The 20,235-nt window shown below is 40.7% G+C and overlaps 1 protein-coding gene across 1 annotated transcript in view; it reads right to left on the bottom strand.

Moving 5' to 3' along the window:
* Positions 1–17,943: 17,943 nt before the first annotated feature.
* The window catches only part of Col4a1 (Collagen type IV alpha 1), a 417,480-nt gene continuing 415,188 nt past the window's right edge, over positions 17,944–20,235 (bottom strand). Inside the window, exon 27 of the mRNA XM_071667042.1 lies at positions 17,944–19,172. Coding sequence (XP_071523143.1) covers positions 18,918–19,172 — 255 coding nt within the window. The 3' untranslated portion in view covers positions 17,944–18,917. The remainder of the gene's footprint in view (positions 19,173–20,235) is intronic.

Here is a 20,235-nt window from a genome sequence, read left to right as displayed (position 1 = left end):
AAACCATAGCCCCCTTCCACAACCTGCCCCACATTTACATGGTTCCTCCGGCTTCTTCACATATCGTAGTTCAGTCCATTAATAGCATGTCTACCCCTGTAAACACATCATTCCAATTCCCTCTATCCTAAGCATGCCTTTCATCCTTCAGCATGTTCAAGTCCTGATCACTCAAATCTTTTTTTACTCCAATCTCCAATTCGATCTCACCATTTCTTTGTCCCCTCCATTTACATATGCAGTCAAACCACCTCTCACCACACATTGTCCTAAAACATTTTATTTTCAACACTTACCCCCACAAGACTCGCATCCATACAACATCATTAGGACCAATATGCTTTCAAACATACCTATTTTTGCTCTCCCTCCCCACATGTTCCTCCAATGCTCCAATAACCTTCACCCCATTGCCCAGCTTAAAGACCCTCTTCCGTTTCCACATTGCCTTATGCTTCCATGTCCACTCCTAGGTATCTAAAAACTCTTCACTTCCTCCTATTTTTCTCCCATTCACTCTCGCACACCAAGTACCCTGTCCCTCGCTTTGCTAAACTTTGCTTTTATTCACATTTCTTTTAACTTCCTCCTTTCACACACTCCCAAACTCAGTCACCAACTTCAGTTTCTCACTTGAATCTGCTACCAGTGCTGTGTCTCTAGCAAACATCAACAGACTCACTTGCCAGGCCCGTTCTTCCTCTAATGACTGCATAATCACCCTTCTCTCCAAGACCCTTATAAGCATTTACCTCCTTTACCAAACCTTCCATAAATAAATAAAACATCCATGATGATATCACACACACCTTCCACAGACCAACCTTCTCTTCCTGCTTGTACACATGCCTAACAATCTTAATAAAAACTTCACAGCTTCTACAGTAGTAGCTTTCCACCCAGACCATATATTCATTAGACCTTCCACAAGGTATCTTTGTCAACCCTATCATATGCTTTCTCAAGATATATAAATGCCACATACAAATTCCTCAGTTTTCATTTAATATTTCTCATATACATTCTTCAAAGCCCCCTCTACCACTTCTGAAACATTGTTCCTCTCCAGTCTGATGCTTTGTACATGCCTTCACCCTGCCAAACTGCCACTGTCCCGTACAGTATACCGGGTACACTCAACAAACTTATATCTCTGTAGTCCAGACATTCTCCTTCGCCCTCTTTGCCTTGAAACAGCAGCACTATATGTGCTTTCTGCCAATCCTCAACCCCCTAGGGGCACCATGATCCACACATATATTGAAAATTCTAAATAAAATCAACAACACCGTCACCTCCTTGCTTAAGAAAATCAATTGTAATACCATCAACTGTTGCCACCTTGCACATTCATCTTATGTAAGGCTTTCACCATTTATTCCCTCTTGCCAAACCATTACCCAATATTTTCAATAAATCTCTCCAGGATGGAATTGTACCACAAGACTGGAGAATGGCAGATATTACTCCTGCTCTCTAAAATGGAAGCTGTAAAATGCCTGGCAATTACCATCATTGTAGCCTGACATCATTTATATGTAATCCTCTGGAGTCATTTATTAAAGATAAAATTGTAGCTTACTTACCATGACCAACACAGTCTGACCAATATTACACAGCATGGTTTTAGAAGGCACAGATCAGACCTTATATTTCTGGACTCCCAAACGGCATTTGGCGAAGTTCCACACATTAAACTGATGCATGAAGACAGGGCCTTGAGGATTACTGGTTGCGTAGGAAACTTGACAGATTCCAGGTTACGTGATAGGAAGCAAAGAGTCATAATGAATGGCAATCCAACAACATAGTCACTCATTACTAGTGGGGTCCCTCAGGGATCCATCCAAGGACCTTTATATTTTAATGACTATCCCTGGGGATAGGGGAGAAAGAATACTACTCATGTATTCCCTGCATATCATAGAAGGCGACTAAAAGGGTTGGGAGAATGGGACCGAAAATCCTTCCTTCTTGTTTTACTTTTTCTAAAGAAGGAACAGAGAAGGGGGCCAAGTTAGGATTTTTCTCTCTAAGACTCAGTCATCTGTTCTTGAAGCTACTTTGGTAATGTGGGAAATGGCAAATACCGTATGTATAAAGAAAAAAAATGACAATGAAGTAGGGTTGAATAACTTGGTATCCAAATTTGCAGGTGACACAAAGATCAGTAATGCCACATTAACTGAAAAAGATAAGCAAAGATTACAAGATCTAAATAAAATAGCCGAATGGTCTAGAAAATGCAAATGCCATTTAACATCAATAAATTTTAGTGATTGCAAGTAGGAAACCTCAATAAGAAATTTGATAGAGGTGATAGACCACAAGATAAAGGTCACCCATTGTGTGAGGGATCTAGGGGTCACTGTCTCAAAAACTTCAAATTCTTGAATATGCACTGCAGTTCTGGACCCCCTCCTGAATGAGGATATTCTCAAATTAAGTGCAGTACAGCAAATAGCAACTAAACCAATTCCTTCCTTATATAACAAACCATATGAGGTCATATTACTAGAATTGAATTTGTTCTCCGTCAGGAAAAGATGGCTCTGAGGCACGTTAATAGAAGGTTTTGTAATACTTAAAGGAATCAAAAATGTTGATATTGAAAATGTCTTAAAATCTGCACCAGTAAAACCAACATGAGGGGATGAACTAAAATTTAAAGCTCAAGTTATCCTGCAATGCACCAAAAATTTTTACTAATGATATTATTGACACTTGGAATAACCACCTAGAACATGTTCAGAATAATAGTGCTATGTTCAAAACTAGATTGATCATCACTGGTTACACTGGTACTGAATCATAAAAACATTGATTTACCAAGTTGTCTGCTTTAACGGAACAAGGCAGATTTATTGCATCATCCTACCACAGCAGGAGTAACATAGATATGCCAAGTTAAAAGGCTGGAAGCCCAAAGGTTATCCTTACTATTGTCTTTATAACAAAAATTGGAAGAATACATGTTTTTGGTGATGGAATGCATGACATATCCATATTCATTCTACCTTCTAATGATCCAATACAAATTTTCTTCAAGCAGATTAGTCTTGCAATGTATTCTTTTTTCTATTTTCTGTCAGAGGAGTTGATGGTAGGGAGAGAGCCTTTGCTTTGTTATCCTTGTCTTCTACTACTTTTAAGAAAATATTTTTCAGTAGTGTTAAGGCCAAACCACCCCACTATGGCCATAGGTCTGTGTATCTATGTAACTCACACAAATACACATTATTATATTTTTTCATTCTGCTTTGTCGCTGTCTCCCGCGTTTGCGAGGTAGCGCAAGGAAACAGACGAAAGAAATGGCCAAACCCACCCCCATACACATGTATATACACCCACGCATACACACGCAAATATACATACCTATACATCTCAATGTACACATATATATACACACACAGACACATACGTATATACCCATGCACACAATTCACACTGTCTGCCTTTATTCATTCCCATCGCCACCTCGCCACACATGGAATACCGTCCCCCTCCACCGTCATGTGTGCGGGGTAGCGCTAGGAAAAGACAACAAAGGCCTCATTCGTTCACACTTAGTCTCTAGCTGTCATGCAATAATGCCCGAAACCACAGCTCCCTTTCCACATCCAGGCCCCACACAGCTTTCCATGGTTTACCCCAGACGCTTCACATACCCTGATTCAATCCACTGACAGCACGTCAACCCCGGTATACCACATCGATCCAATTCACTCTATTCCTTGCCCGCCTTTCACCCTCCTGCATGTTCAGGCCCCGATCACTCAAAATCTTTTTCACTCCATCTTTCCACCTCCAATTTGGTCTCCCACTTCTCCTTGTTCCCTCCACCTCCGACACATATATCCTCTTGGTCAATCTTTCCTCACTCATTCTCTCCATGTGCCCAAACCATCTCAAAACACCCTCTTCTGCTCTCTCAACCACGCTCTTTTTATTTCCACACATCTCTCTTACCCTTACATTACTTACTCGATCAAACCACCTCACACCACACATTGTCCTCAAACATCTCATTTCCAGCACATCCACCCTCCTGCGCACAACTCTATCCATAGCCCACGCCTCGCAACCATACAACATTGTTGGAACCACTATTCCTTCAAACATACCCATTTTTGCTTTCCGAGATAATGTTCTCGACTTCCACACATTCTTCAAGGCTCCCAGGATTTTCGCCCCCTCCCCCACCCTATGATTCACTTCCGCTTCCATGGTTCCATCCGCTGCCAGATCCACTCCCAGATATCTAAAACACTTTACTTCCTCCTGTTTTTCTCCACTCAAACTTACCTCCCAATTGACTTGACCCTCAACCCTACTGTACCTAATAGCTTTGCTCTTATTCACATTTACTCTTAACTTTCTTCTTTCACACACTTTACCAAACTCAGTTACCAGCTTCTGCAGTTTCTCACATGAATCAGCCACCAGCGCTGTATCATCAGCGAACAACTGACTCACTTCCCAAGCTCTCTCATCCACAACAGACTTCATTCTTGCCCCTCTTTCCAAAACTCTTGCATTCACCTCCCTAACAACCCCATCCATAAACAAATTAAACAACCATGGAGACATCACACACCCCTGCCGCAAACCTACATTCACTGAGAACCAATCACTTTCCTCTCTTCCTACACGTACACATGCCTTACATCCTCGATAAAACTTTTCACTGCTTCTAACAACTTGCCACCCACACCATACACATATATTTATTTATTTATACATAATTGCTGTTTCCTCTGTCAGCAAGGTAGCACCAGGAAACAGAAGAATGGCCCGTCCACTCATATACACTTTTATTTTTATATTTATTTTGCTTTGTTGCTGTCTCCCGCGTTCGCGAGGTAGCGCAAGGAAACAGACGAAAGAATGGCCCAACCCGCCCACATACACATGTATATACATACACGTCCACACACGCAAATATACATATCTATATATCTCAATGTACACATATATATACACACACAGACATATACATATATACACATGTACATAATTCATACTGTCTGCCTTTATTTGTTCCCATCGCCACCTCGCCACACATGGAATAACAACCCCCTCCCCCCTCATGTGTGCAAGGTAGCGCTAGGAAAAGACACCAAAGGCCCCATTCGTTCACACTCAGTCTCTAGCTGTCACGTAATAATGCACCGAAACCACAGCTCCCTTTCCACATCCAGGCCCCACGGAACTTTCCATGGTTTACCCCAGACGCTTCACATGCCCTGGTTCAATCCATTGACAGCACGTCGACCCTGGTATACCACATCATTCCAATTCACTCTATTCCTTGCACGCCTTTCACCCTCCTGCATGTTCAGGCCCCGATCACTCAAAATCTTTTTCACTCCATCTTTCCATCTAAAATTTGGTCTCCCACTTCTCCTCGTTCCCTCCACCTCTGACACATATATCCTCTTTGTCAATCTTTCCTCCCTCATTCTTTCCATGTGACCAAACCATTTCAAAACACCCTCTTCTGCTCTCTCAACCACACTCTTTTTATTTCCACACATCTCTCTTACCCTTACATTACTTACTCGATCAAACCACCTCACACCACATATTGTCCTCAAACATCTCATTTCCAGCACATCCACCCTCCTGCGCACAACTCTATCCATAGCCCACGCCTTGCAACCATACAACATTGCTGGAACCACTATTCCTTCAAACATACCCATTTTTGCTTTCCGAGATAATGTTCTCGACTTCCAAACATTCTTCATATACACTTATATACACATAAATGACCATATACATGCATATCAGCATATACATACATATTCACAGACATATACATATATATGCATGTACATATTCATACTTGCTTGCCTTCATCCATTCCAGGTGCTACCCTGCCCCATAGGAACAGCATCGCTATCCCCCCCGCATCAGCGAGGTGGCGCCAGGAAATTAGACAAACATGGCCACATTCATTCTTACTCAGTCTCTAGCTGTCATGTGTAATGCACTGAAACCACAGTTCCCTTTCCACATCCAGGCCCCACAGACATGTCCATGGTTTACCCCAGACGCTTCACATGCCATGGTTCAGTCCACTGACAGCACGTCAACCCTGATATACCACATTGTTCCAATTCACTCTATTCCTTGCTCACCTCTCACCCTCCTGTATGTTCAGGCCCTCATCACTCAAAATCTTCTTCACTTCATCTTTCCACCTCCAATTTGATCTCCTGCTTCTCCTTGTTCCCTCTACCTCTGACACATATATCTTTGTCAATCTTTCCTCACTCATCCTCTCCATATGTCCAAACCATTTCAACTCACCCTCTTCTGCTCTCTCAACCACACACTTTTTATCTTTACACATATCTCTTACCCTTTCATTACTTACTCGATCAAACCACCTCACACCACATATTGTCCTCAAACATTTCATTTCCAACGCATCCACCCTCTTATCTATAGCCCATGCCTCACAACCATATAGCATTGTTGGAGCTACTGTTCCTTCAAACACACCCATTTTTCCTCTCCAAGATAACATTTTCTCCTTCCACGTTATCTTCATTGCTCCCAGAACATTTGCCCCCTCCCCAACCCTGTGACTCACTTCCACTTCCATCTGCTGCTAAGTCCACTCCCAGATACCTAAAACATTCCACTTCCTCCAATTTTTCTCCACTCAAACTTACATCCCAATTAACTTGTTTCTCAAGCCTACTGAACCTAATCACCTTGCTCTTATTCACATCTACTCTGAACTTTCTCCTTTCACACACTTTTCCAAACTCAGTCACCAACTTCTTCAGTTTCTCACATGAATCAGCCACTAGAGCTGCATTGTTGGCGAACAACAACTGACTCACTTCCCGACCTTGTCCCCAGCACTCTCTTCTCTTCCTACTTGTAATCATGCGTGATATCCTTGGTAAAAACTTTTCCCTGCTTCTAGCAATTTACCTCCTACACCATACACTCTTAAAACCTTCCACTAAGCATCTCTATCAACCCTATCATATGCCTTCTCCAGATCCATAAATACTACATACAAATCTATCTGTTTTTCTAAGTATTTCTCACAGACATTCTTCAAAGCAAACACCTGATCCACACATCCTATACCACTTCTGAAACCACACTGCTCTTCCTTAATCTGATGCTTTGTACATGCCTTCACCCTCTTAATCAATACCTTCCCATATAATTTCCCAGAAATACTCAACAAACTTATGCCTTTGTAGTTTGAACACTCACCTTTATCCCCTATGCCTTTATACAATGGCACTATGCATGCATTATTCCAATCCTCAGGCACTTCACCATGAATACATACATACATTGAATATTCTTGCCAAATAATCAACAACACAGTCACCCCTTTTTTAATAAATTGCACTGCAATATCATCCTAACCAGCTGCCTTGCTGGATTTCATCTTCCGCAAAGCTTTCACTGTCTCTTCTCTCTTTACCAAACCATTCTCTCTGACCCTCTCTGCACACCACCCAGACCAAAACACCTTATATCTGTCACTCTATCATCAAACACATTCAACAAACCATCAAAATACTCATTCCATCTCCTAACTTCATCACTACTTTAAAACTTGCTCCCTTCACTGATGTTCCCATTTGTTCTCTTGTCTTATGCATGTTATTTACCTCCTTCCAAAACATCACTTCATTCTCCCTAAAATTTAATGATGCTCTCTCACCCCAACTCTCATTTGCTCTCTTTTTCAACCCTTGCACCTTTCTCTTGACCTTCTGCTGCTTTCTTTTATACATCTCCCAATCATTTGCACTACCTCCTTTCAAATATCATCCAAATACCTCTCTTTTCTCTTTCACTACCAACCTTATGTCTTCATTCCACCATTCACTATCCTTTCTAATCTGCCCAGCTCCTACCTTTCCCATGTCACATGCATCTTTTGCACAAGCCATCACTGCCTCCCTACATACATCCCATTCCTCACCCACTCCCCTCCTGTTATTTGCTCTCATCTTTTACAATTCTGCACTCAATCTCTCCTGGTACTTCCTCACACTAAGTCTCCTTTCCAAGCTCATTTACTCTCACCACTCTTCTACTCAACATTCTCTCTTCTTTTCTGAAAACCTCTACACATCTTCTCCTTCGCCTCCACAAGACAGTGATCAGACATCCCTCAAGTTGCCCCTCTCAACACATTAACACCCAAAAGCCTCTCTTTTACATGCCAATCAATTAATATGTAGTCCACTTGTGCCCTTTGACCATATCTCTTATTCGCATATGTATACTTATATATCTCTCTTTTTAAACCAGGTATTCCCAATCACCAGTCTTTTTTTAGCACACAAGTCCACAAGCTCTTCACCACTTCCATTTACAACACTGAACACCCTATGCATTTAAATCACCTCACCCATTACTATAACCCTGTCTCAAGCATCAAATATGCTAACACACTCACTCAGCTGCTCCCAGAACACTTGCCTCTCATGATCTTCCTTCTCATGACCAGGTGCATAGGCACCAACAATCACCCATCTCCCACCATCCACTTTCAGTTTTACCCACATCAATCTAGAATTCACTTTCATACAATCTATCACATACTCCCGCATCTACTTCAGGAGTAGTGCTACTCCTGTCGTAGCTCTTGTCCCCCGACTTTCCCAACCACTCTTCCCTTTTACCCTTAAGTTTCGTTTCACTCAGAGCCAGAGCATCCAGGTTTCTTTCCTCAAACGTACTACTTACCTCTCCTTTCTTCTCATCTTGGTTACATCCACACACATTCAGGCACCCCAATAAGAGCCTTCGAGGAGGATGAGCACTCCCTGCTTGACTCCTCCTTTTGTTTCCCCTTTTAGAAACTGAAAGAGGGGAGGGTTTTTAACCCCCCAATCCTGCCCACTTTAGTTGCCTTCTATATGTAAATCATCCCTGGGGATAGAGGAGAAAGAATGTCAGAGGTGGAGGGAACAAGGAGAAGCGGGAGACCAAAATGGAGGTGGAAGGATGGAGTTAAAAAGATTTTAAGTGATTGGGGCCTGAACATACAGGAGGGTGAGAGGCGTGCAAGGAATAAAGTGAATTGGAACAATGTGGTATACTGGAGTTGACATGCTGTCAATGGTCTGAACCAGGGCATGTGAAGCGTCTGGGGTCTATGGGGCCTGAATGTGGACAAGGAGCTGTGATTTTGAGGCATTACACATGACAGCTAGAGACCAAGTGTGAACGAAAGTGCCTTTTTGTCTGTATTCCTGGCACTACCTCGCTGAAGCAGGGGATGGTGATGCTGTTTTACTGTGGGGCAGGGAAGCGATGGGAATGGATGAAGGCAAGCAAGTATGAATATGTACATGTGTATATGTATAATGTCTGCATATGTGAATGTATATGTTGATATGTATATATGTGCGTTTATGTATATATATGTGTATATGAGTGGATGGGCCATTCTTTGTCTATTTCCTGGCACTAACTCGCTGATGGAAGATACAGCAATTATGTATAAGTAATATGAATATTTATTTTATTCATTATACTTTGTCACTGTCTCCTGCGTTAGCGAGGTAGTGCAAGGAAACAGACAAAAGAATGGCCCAACCCACCCACATACACATGTACAAACATACACGTCCAAACACGCACATAAACATACCTATACATCTCAACGTATACATATATATACCCACACAGATTTGTATGTAGCATTTATGGATCTGGAGAAGGCATATGATACAGTTGATAGAGATGCTCTGTGGAAGGTATTAAGAATATATGGTGTGGGAGGCAAGTTGTTAGAAGCAGTGAAAAGTTTTTATTGAGGATGTAAGGCATGTGTACGTGTAGGAAGAGAGGAAAGTGATTGGTTCTCAGTGAATGTAGGTTTGTGGCAGGGGTGTGTGATGTCTCCATGGTTGTTTAATTTGTTTATGGATGGGGTTGTTAGGGAGGTAAATGCAAGAGTTTTGGAAAGAGGGGCAAGTATGAAGTCTGTTGGGGATGAGAGAGCTTGGGAAGTGAGTCAGTTGTTGTTCGCTGGTTCACATGCCCTGGTTCAATCCACTGACAGCACGTCGACCGCGGTATACCACATCGTTCCAATTCATTCTATTCCTTGCACGCCTTTCACCCTCCTGCATGTTCAGGCCCTGATCACTCAAAATCTTTTTCACTCCATCTTTCCACCTCCAATTTGGTCTCCCACTTCTCGTTCCCTCCACCTCTGACACATATATCCTTTGTCAATCTTTCCTCACTCATTCTCTCCATGTGACCAAACCATTTTAAAACACTCTCTTCTGCTCCCTCAACCACACTCTTTTTATTACCACACATCTCTCTTACCCTTTCATTACTTACTCGATCAAACCACCACACACCACATATTGTCCTCAAACATCTCATTTCCAGCACATCCACCCTCCTCCGCACAACTCTATCTATAGCCCACACCTCAACCATATAACAGTGTTGGAAACACTATTCCTTCAAACATACCCATTTTTGCTTTCCAAGATAACGTTCTCAACTTTCACACATTTTTCAACGCTCCCAGGACTTTCATCCCCTCCCCCACCCTATGATTCACCTCCGCTTCCATGGTTCCATCCGATGCCAAAACCACTCACAGATATCTAAAACACTTCACTTCCTCCAGTTTTTCTCCATTCATACTTACCTCCCAATTGACCTGTCCCTCAACCCTACTGTACCTAATAACCTTGCTCTTCTTCACATTTACTCTCAGCTTTCTTCTTTCACACACTTTACCAAACTCAGTCACCAGCTTCTGCAGTTTGTCACCCGAATCAGCCACCAACGCTGTATCATCAGCGAACAACAACTGACTCACTTCCCAAGCTCTCTCATCCACAACAGACTGCATACTTGCCCCTCTTTCCAAAACTCTTGCATTCACCTCCCTAACTACACCATCCATAAACAAATTAAACAACCATAGAGACATCACGCACCCCTGCCGCAAACCAACATTCACCGAGAACCAATCACTTTCCTCTCTTCCTACATGTACACATGCCTTACATCTTCGATAAAAACTTTTCACTGCTTCTAACAACTTACCCCACACACCATATATTCTTAATACCTTCCACAGAGCATCTCTATCAACTCTATCATATGCCTTCTCCAGATCCATGAATGCTACATACAAATCCATTTGCTTTTCTAAGTATTTCTCACATACATTTTTCAAGGCAAACACCTGATCCACACATCTTTACCACTTCTGAAACCACACTGCTCTTCCCCAATCTGATGCTCTGTACATGCCTTCACCCTCTCAATCAATACCCTCCCATATAATTTCCCAGGAACTCTCAACTTATTTTATTTTGCTTTGTCGCTGTCTCCCGCGTTTGCGAGGTAGCGCAATGAAACAGACGAAAGAAATACAAACTTATACCTCTGTAATTTGAGCACTCACTCTTATCCCCTTTGCCTTTGTACAATGGCACTATGCAAGCATTCTGCCAATCCTCAGGGACCTCACCATGAGTCATACATACATTAACTAACCTTACCAACCAGTCAACAATACAGTCACCCCCTTTTTTAATAAATTCCACTGCAATACCATCCAAACCCACTGCCTTTCCGGCTTTCATCTTCCGCAAAGCTTTTACTACCTCTTCTCTGTTTAGCAAATCATTCTCCCTAACCTTCTCACTTTGCACACCACCTCGACCAAAACACCGTATATCTGCCACTCTATTATCAAACACATTCAACAAACCTTCAAAATACTCACTTCATCTCCTTCTCACATCACCAATACTTGTTATTGCCTTCTCATTAGCCCCCTTCACTGATGTTCCCATTTGATCCCTTGTCTTATGCACTTTATTTACCTCCTTCCAAAACATCTTTTTATTTATTTATTTTGCTTTGTCGCTGTCTCCCGCGTTTGCGAGGTAGCGCAAGGAAACAGACGAAAGAAATGGCCCAACCCACCCCCATACACAATGTATACACACACACATCCACACACGCAAATATACATACCTATACATCTCAATGTACACATATATATACATACACAGACACATACATATATACTCATGCACACAATTCACACTGTCTCTTCCCATTCACTCCCATCGCCACACATGGAATACCTTCCCCCTCCCCCCTCATGTGTGGGAGGTAGCACTAGGAAAAGACAACAAAGGCCCCATTCGTTCACACACAGTCTCTAGCTTCCACGCAATAATGCCCGAAACCACAGCTCCCTTTCCACATCCAGGCCCCACACAACTTTCCATGGTTTACCCCAGACGCTTCACATGCCCTGATTCAATCCACTGACAGCACGTCAACCCCAGTATACCACATCGATCCAATTCACTCTATTCCTTGCCCTCCTTTCACCCTCCTGCATGTTCAGGCCCCGATCACACAAAATCTTTTTCACTCCATCTTTCCACCTCCAATTTGGTCTCCCACTTCTCGTTCCCTCCACCTCCGACACATATATCCTCTTGGTCAATCTTTCCTCACTCATTCTCTCCATGTGCCCAAACCATTTCAAAACACCCTCTTCTGCTCTATCAACCACACTCTTTTTATTTCCACACATCTCTCTTACCCTTACATTACTTACTCGATCAAACCACCTCACACCACACATTGTCCTCAAACATCTTTTTATTCTCCCTAATAATTAATGATACTTTCTCACCCCAACTCTCATTTGCTCTATTTTTCACCTCTTGCACCTTTCTCTTGACCTCCTGCCTCTTTCTTTTATACATCTCCCAGTCATTTGCATTATTTCCCTGCAAAAATCGTCCAAATGCCTCTCTCTTCTCTTTTACTTTCACTTACTTCTTCATCCCACCACTCACTACCCTTTCTAATCTGCACATTTCCCACGCTTCTCATGCCACAAGCATCTTTTGCACAAGCCATCACTGCTTCCCTAAATACATTTCATTCCTCCCCCACTCCCCTTACGTCCTTTGTTCTCACCTTTTCCCATTCTGTACTCAGTCTCTCCTGGTACTTCCTCACACAAGTCTCCTTCCCAAGCTCACTTACTCTCTTCACCCCAACATTCTATCTTCTTTTCTGAAAACCTCTACAGATCTTCACTTTTGCCTCCACAAGATAATGATCAGACATCCCTCCAGTTGCACCTCTCAGCACATTAACATCCAAAAATCTCTTTCAAGCGCCTATCAATGAACACGTAATCCAATAACGCTCTTTGGCCATCTCTCCTACTGACTTATGTATACTTATGTATATCTCTCTTTTTAAATCAGGTATTCTCAATCACTAGTCCTTTTTCAGAACATAAATCTACAAGCTCTTCACCATTTCCAACACTGAACACCCCATGTACACCAATTATTCCCTCAACTGCCACATTACTCACCTTTGCATTCAAATCACCCATCACTATAAACCAGTCTCGTGCATCAAAACTACTAACACACTCACTCAGCTGCTCCCAAAACAATTGCCTCTCATGATCTTTCTTCTCATGCCCAAGTGCATATGCACCAATAATCACCAACCTCTCTCCATCCACTTTCAGTTTTACCCATATCAATCTAGAGTTTACTTTCTTACACTCTATCACATACTCCCATCATTTCTGTTTCAGGAGTAATGCTACTCCTTCCTTTGCTCTCTTCATCTCACTAACCCCTGACTTTACTCCCAAGACATTCCCAAACCACTCTTCCCCTTTACCCTTGAGCTTCGTTTCACTCAGAGCCACAACATCCAGGTTCTTTTCCTCAAACATACTACCTATCTCTCCTTTTTTCTTATCTTGATTACATCCACACACATTTAGACACCCCAATCTGAGCCTTTGAGGAGGATGAGCACTCCCTGCGTGACTCCTTCTTCTGTTTCCCCTTTTAGAAAGTTAAAATTCAAGGATGGGGGAGTGTCTAGCCCCCCGCTCCCATCCCCTTTAGTTGCCTTTGGCAACGGGAATGAATAAGGGCAGACAGTATGAATTATGTACGTGTGTATATATGTATATGTCAGTGTGTGTATACATATGTATACGTTGAGATGTATAGGTATGTATATTATGCTTTGTTGCTGTCCCCCGCATTAGTGAGGTAGCGCAAGGAAACAGATGAAAGAACGGCCCAACCCACCCACATACACATGTATATACGTACATGCCCATACATATACATACACAGACAAATACATATATACACATGTACATATTCATACTTGCTGCCCTCAGCCATTCCCATTGCCACCCCACCATATATATATATATATATATATATGCTTATTATACTTGATTGCCATTTCCCGCATCAGCAAAGTAGTGCCAGGAAACAGACAAAGAAAGACCCATCCACTCATACATGACCATGCATGTACATACACTTACATATACATATCAACATATACATACATAGCTATTTACATACATGCACATGTACATAGTCATACTTGCCTGCCTTCATCCATTCCCTGCACCACCCCGCCCCACAGGAAACAGCACTGCCACCCCATGCATCAGCAAGATAGTGCCAGGAAAACAAAGGAAAAAGGCCATATTCTTTTACAATCAGTCTCTAGCACACTGCTTCAACTGCATCAGCAAGATGTCAGGAACAGACAAATAGTGAATTCACCTGCACACAACTGGTATCTCGCTGTCATGTGTAATGCAAGGGAAACCCCCCATGGACTATTCTAGGTTTAATTTGAACTTCATATGCCCTAGTTCATTCCAATGACTGCACATCAACCCCCCCCCCCCCCCCCAATATTACGTACATCAATCTAGTTTATTCTGTTCCACAATTCCTATTACCCTCCTGAATGTTCAGGCTCTGATACTGCAAAGCTCCCTTCATTCCATTCATCTCTTTCTTTGACTCCCCTCACCCTTGCTCCCTCTACTTCTAGCACATAGACCATCTTAGTCATTCTTTCTTCACTCATGCTCTCCATACATCAGAAGCATTTCAACACACCCTGGTCAGCTCTGTCAATCAGACTGCGTTCACTACCTCACCTCTCACCTATCATTCCTTACACACACAGCCTGCCTTACAACACATAGTGTCCAAAAGCATTTCATTTCCAAAACATCCACCCTGTTCCACTGTACCTTCAAATGTAGCCACCCTTGCTCTAACAGGCACTGATCCCTCCTTCCAAACACTCCTAAATACACAAAGGACTTTATCCCCATTTCTCATCCTATGATTCAGTCGAGTCCTCATGGTTCCATCCACTGCTATGTCCACTCCCTGGTACCTAAAACACTCGACTTTCTCCAGGTACTTCCTTTAAAAACTTTTACTCAAACTACCCTGTCTCATCCTCCTGCTTTGACCTCATTACCCTTCTTTTGTTCAGAGTTACTTTCCAATCTAAACTAAAACACACACTCCCAAAGTCAGTCTTCAGCTTCTGGGGTCTCATGCCAGAACTGTGTTTTCTGCAAACAGCAATTGATTCATCCATCATCTCTTCCCTAACCCCTTGTAAGCTAGTGACCTGCCCTTCAATTTAGGCCCTTGCATTCACATCCCTTGACACTCTATATATAATCAGAGTAAACAACCACAGTGACATTATACATCCTTGACACAGACTCACCTTCAACAACCACTCACCCTGCTCCCTTTTTACTAGTACATATGCTTTACTCTCCCAGTAAAAACTCCTTACTACATTTAGTTTCTTTTCAATTACCCATATATTCATAGCCCCCTTTAATAAGCTTTCTCTCTTAATTGTATAATATGCTTTCTCCAAATCTATTAATGACATATGTGTGATTCATTATCATTCTTCAAGATTCTCTCATATAAGCTCATCAAGCAAACTCCTAATTCATACCTCCTAACCTCTTCTGAAGCCACACTGCTCCTTCACAATCACATATTTTGTGCATACCACCACCCTTTTAATCACCACTCTACTGTACACTTTACCAGGTATACTCAACAGACTTCTAATAACAATAAAAATCTATCCTGGCAAACATGAGTATGTCTGAAGGTAAAGTAATCCTGACAGTATTGAACGGATAAAGCTTGATCCTTAAGTGCAAAATAAAGGAAGAGGTTGGATATGTTGACAATGAAATGCTTAAGGAAAATGAAAGTTGAGGCAGGTTGCCTGTGTAAGGAACGAGAATTTACAAGCAATATGTAGTAGTAAGCACAGTCTGACTGAGACAACTGATCAGAACCTACTGAAAAAATTTGGACATATGGCAAGGATTAACAAAAGGACAGACTAGGAGGAACCGAGTGTCAGAATTGGTGGGAGCATGAGCAAAGGAGAGGAGACCAAGGAGGATGGAGTGGAAGTGGCTTTGGGGTATCAAGACCTGGACTTTCAATAGGTTGAAAGGCACACAGAGGACAAAATTAATTGGACTGACATGGAGTATGGTGTGGAAGGTGTTATACCACCAACAGCCCGAACTTGGCTTATAAAATGGTTAAAGTAAATCAACAGTATGTGGATGGTAGACACCTAGAGAGGGGATGTTTTGATAAGTGCATTATCAATTTGTTTCTGATGCTTTCTCAGTAATGAGGGAAAAACAAATGGGCAAAAGGAAACAACTATAAAAGCAGTTATTCCCAAACCCTGACTTATTGGTCTGCAAGGGAGCTGGGTTTGGGAATAATATTTTGCATGTGCCATTATTCTATGTCTAGTTTTGTGAAAAAATCAATAAAAAGCTATCTCATCATGTAAAATTTAATTTTGATATAATGATCTTACCCATGCAGTATTTCACTGACCTGTAACTTAAATACCTGTATACTCTTGTCCCCATTATCCAGACTCAGCTCATACAACGAAATCTACATGACATGCTGCTTTAAACTATTCGTACAGTGCATTATCATAAAATTAGTAATACTGTATTTCTATAAATTCATGGTGCCTTTTAACTGCTGTCAGAAATGTACCTGTAATTACTGATGTAGTTTTTACCATGATGCACATTTTTCCAGTAAATCCTCTTTTTTTGTACTCTGGAATATATGCTACACATGAATCAAATGATAAATATTTAAAAATGGCTACACATGAATCAAAAGATAAACATTTAGAAATGGAAAAAAGAACAAGACACACTGCACACCTATTCTGTATTGTTTTAGTACTGTTAATAAGAAAAATTCCCAAGTAACTTCAAAATTCTGAAAAATTAAGAGAAAAGAATTGAGATATCTTACATCTGGAAGCATGAAGATCTACCAAAGAATCAAATCATAAGAATTTCACTAGCTTGTTTAATAAAGTGCCTGTTTATGAGTGTCATCAAATTCTCACAGTTTTCTGATGGATAACTTCTATTATGGAAAAATATTTCAAAACACAGTCTTTTCTGTCTGCTTGTAGCCCAGACACCAGGCAGGTCTTAAAAATGCTTGTAATGGAATCCAGGTTTCAGTCCAATTTTAGGAATATCTTTAACAGGTTAAGTCCAGACATTAACAGGGGTGTCTTTCTTCTTGTCCTAAGTAGGATATCTGATCACTGTATTTCAGAGTCATGGTGGCAAATCAACAGACACCAAAGGTATATAATTCATATGCACCTTGCAATTAACAGTGATGTTCCTGACCATAATCATGCCAAAGGTATGATTTAACAGCATGAACTGCTGAAATGGCTCAAGCTTCTTTCTCCTCATGCAAAGTAGAGCGTGTGACATAGCAATATTTAATTAATTACAGGAATCTACAAAATATATATTTTATCATTAACTCACAACATACTGAAAGCCATGCTCTGTATCAACAATTGAGCTGTTAATCATTTAGATCATGGGATTTCATTTTCATTTTACATATAACTTACAGGAAGAAGACAGTACTTGTGTTCTACACAATTCAAAATACAATATACAGTCCAGTCTTGTATAAAACTGAATAAAATATGTTGGGCCTTTAAAAAATACAAAGTTGAAGCACTAGTCGAAGTAAGATTTTATTTATGAAGTTTTTAAGAAATGGCAGTGATATAGAAGTATGGAAATAACAAAAACTTATCTTTACAAAACCTATTTTCTCCTAATACTTTTTCTGATAAAACTATGGGATTTTCAGAGAGAAAATACCATATTCACAGAAGAAATAAATTATGAAAAATATTGTTCATTGAGGAGGGAATTGGAGCATGACCTAAAAATACGTTAAAAACCTCCTAAGAGGTTCTTTATGGCAGTGTCAACTTGGTAAGTGCTATATTAGAAAATAAGTAATTAACTTTCACAATATGTCTATACTATAGCTATGAACATGTAGCACCACACAAAATTTATAACAACCTAGAATATTCTTTTTAAAAGTACCGTGTACATATGTGAAATTAACAAAAATCTTGGGGTTCTGCAAAGGGCATTTAAAAGTGAGTCTAACATACATGTATTTTAAATAGGAAAACTAATTTACAGAGCTTTTGCAAAATCTCAAGATGGAAATCTCACAGAGTTGAAGCACCTTATGGACATTTAGAACACATCTAATTAACATCATCATTTGAGCAGAGAAAAGATGTGGTCTGTGATTTTGAACATTAGTAAAATAATGGGTCTAGAGAATTAAAAGGCATCATGAGTGATCTTCAGAAAAGGTAATGTTTTCTCATTTCAAAACTGCTTTCTTAAATGACATGCTGGTCGGTGAATACATGGTAAAGATGAGCTTCATAAATGCATATGGTAAAAAGCCACAGACTAGACATTGACAAAATCTATTTACATTGGCATTATCAATATTAAATTATCAATAAGCAAAGAAAGCTTATTAGAATATTGGCATTTTTTAGTTCTTTTTACAAAGGCAGTCTATAATTTTTAGTTTACGAAGGTTTCTTAATTCAGCTGTCATAACTGAAACATAACATACACTCTTAGTGTTTCTTTCATTCCCCTAAATTAATTTCTAATGCAGACTTGGCATCTCGAAACCCGAGTCAGCAGACTGCCTGCTTTAAGAGTTTCTGACACTGGCCGTGAAAACTGGTCTCTCTCCTCAATGGTAGCAAGCCAGAAACTAAATTTGTTGGCAAAGTAGTGGCATGTTCCTCTTGCCCCATTACACTCAATGAATGGTGTGGCTCTGAAGTCCTCTAAACATGACCCTGGACTACTTAGGGACTGGCCACCTCCCTCTGCACCAGCAGCAGTATGCTGTGGAGAAAATGTGATAAGTTTTCTGAGATTTGAAGATTAAGTTCATTGAAAATATTCTAAATAATTATAGAACATTCATACACTGATCATAACTAGGAGCAATATCACTAACACATTTTCTCATAATCACTGTTTTGCAAGAACAGAGCTCAGAATATTGTAATTAAGTTATTCTGAACTATGATATGTAAGAGTGGGATATGTTCCTAACTCTAATTCCACCAGCTCTCAAACTGATTTCTATCACTTGGTCATGATATTTATATGAGAAAAATTCATACAGTGTGCTCCTTATTACTCAAATGGTGATAAATGTAAAATTATGAAACTACAAAAGCTAAAATGCAATTACCAGTTTGTTGGAGATCCTCCCTCATCTCATATTAATATTGATTCTCTCACATTTTTAGTGAATAATAATGATATAGCATGTAATGTGCAAACACTGAAAATAAAGAAAGGAAGAGATTCACATAATAGTTATACTGTACATCAAGTAAATGCAAACAGTCAGGACCAGAATGAGAAATTTTTTCCTGTGTTAGCTGAGATAGCACAGACAACTGAGGCTCTAATCATCCCATTAATGATTTGAGTATGAAACTGCTGGGGTTGGTGACACTTTGGGGGTATGTGTGGGTGTAGAGGGTTGGGAGTGAATGTGAATAAGTGCAGGGTTATTAGGTTTTCTTTCTGCCTCACTAACATGTGAACTACTGGCATTCTGCCCATAAATATACATTCTCTCTTTATCATTATAACACTTGACGACACTTAACTCATGCAGCTCATTCTTTGTAACTAAATTTTCCTGCGGTAAGAACTATCTGCTAGCCCTGCCTTTTGGCAAAATGGAAGGAACATTAGATAGATGTAGTAGGTAGGAACATTTAGGCAGGAGCATTAGGTAGAATTAGTAGGTAGGAGCATTAGATAGTAGTAGCCATTAGGAACATCAGATGGGCGCCTCTGCAAACACTGTGCTAGACTTGCCCTCTGCCAGTGGCATATTAAGGGCGAGGCACTAAAGGATAAGAAGTGGCACTAGAGTTCTTTAGTT

Source organism: Panulirus ornatus, chromosome 11, assembly GCF_036320965.1.
Source record: "Panulirus ornatus isolate Po-2019 chromosome 11, ASM3632096v1, whole genome shotgun sequence".
In the NCBI taxonomy this organism is placed as follows: domain Eukaryota; kingdom Metazoa; phylum Arthropoda; class Malacostraca; order Decapoda; family Palinuridae; genus Panulirus; species Panulirus ornatus.
The sequence above is the reverse complement of the archived record's forward strand: the minus strand, read 5'-3'. Positions and strand labels throughout refer to the sequence as shown.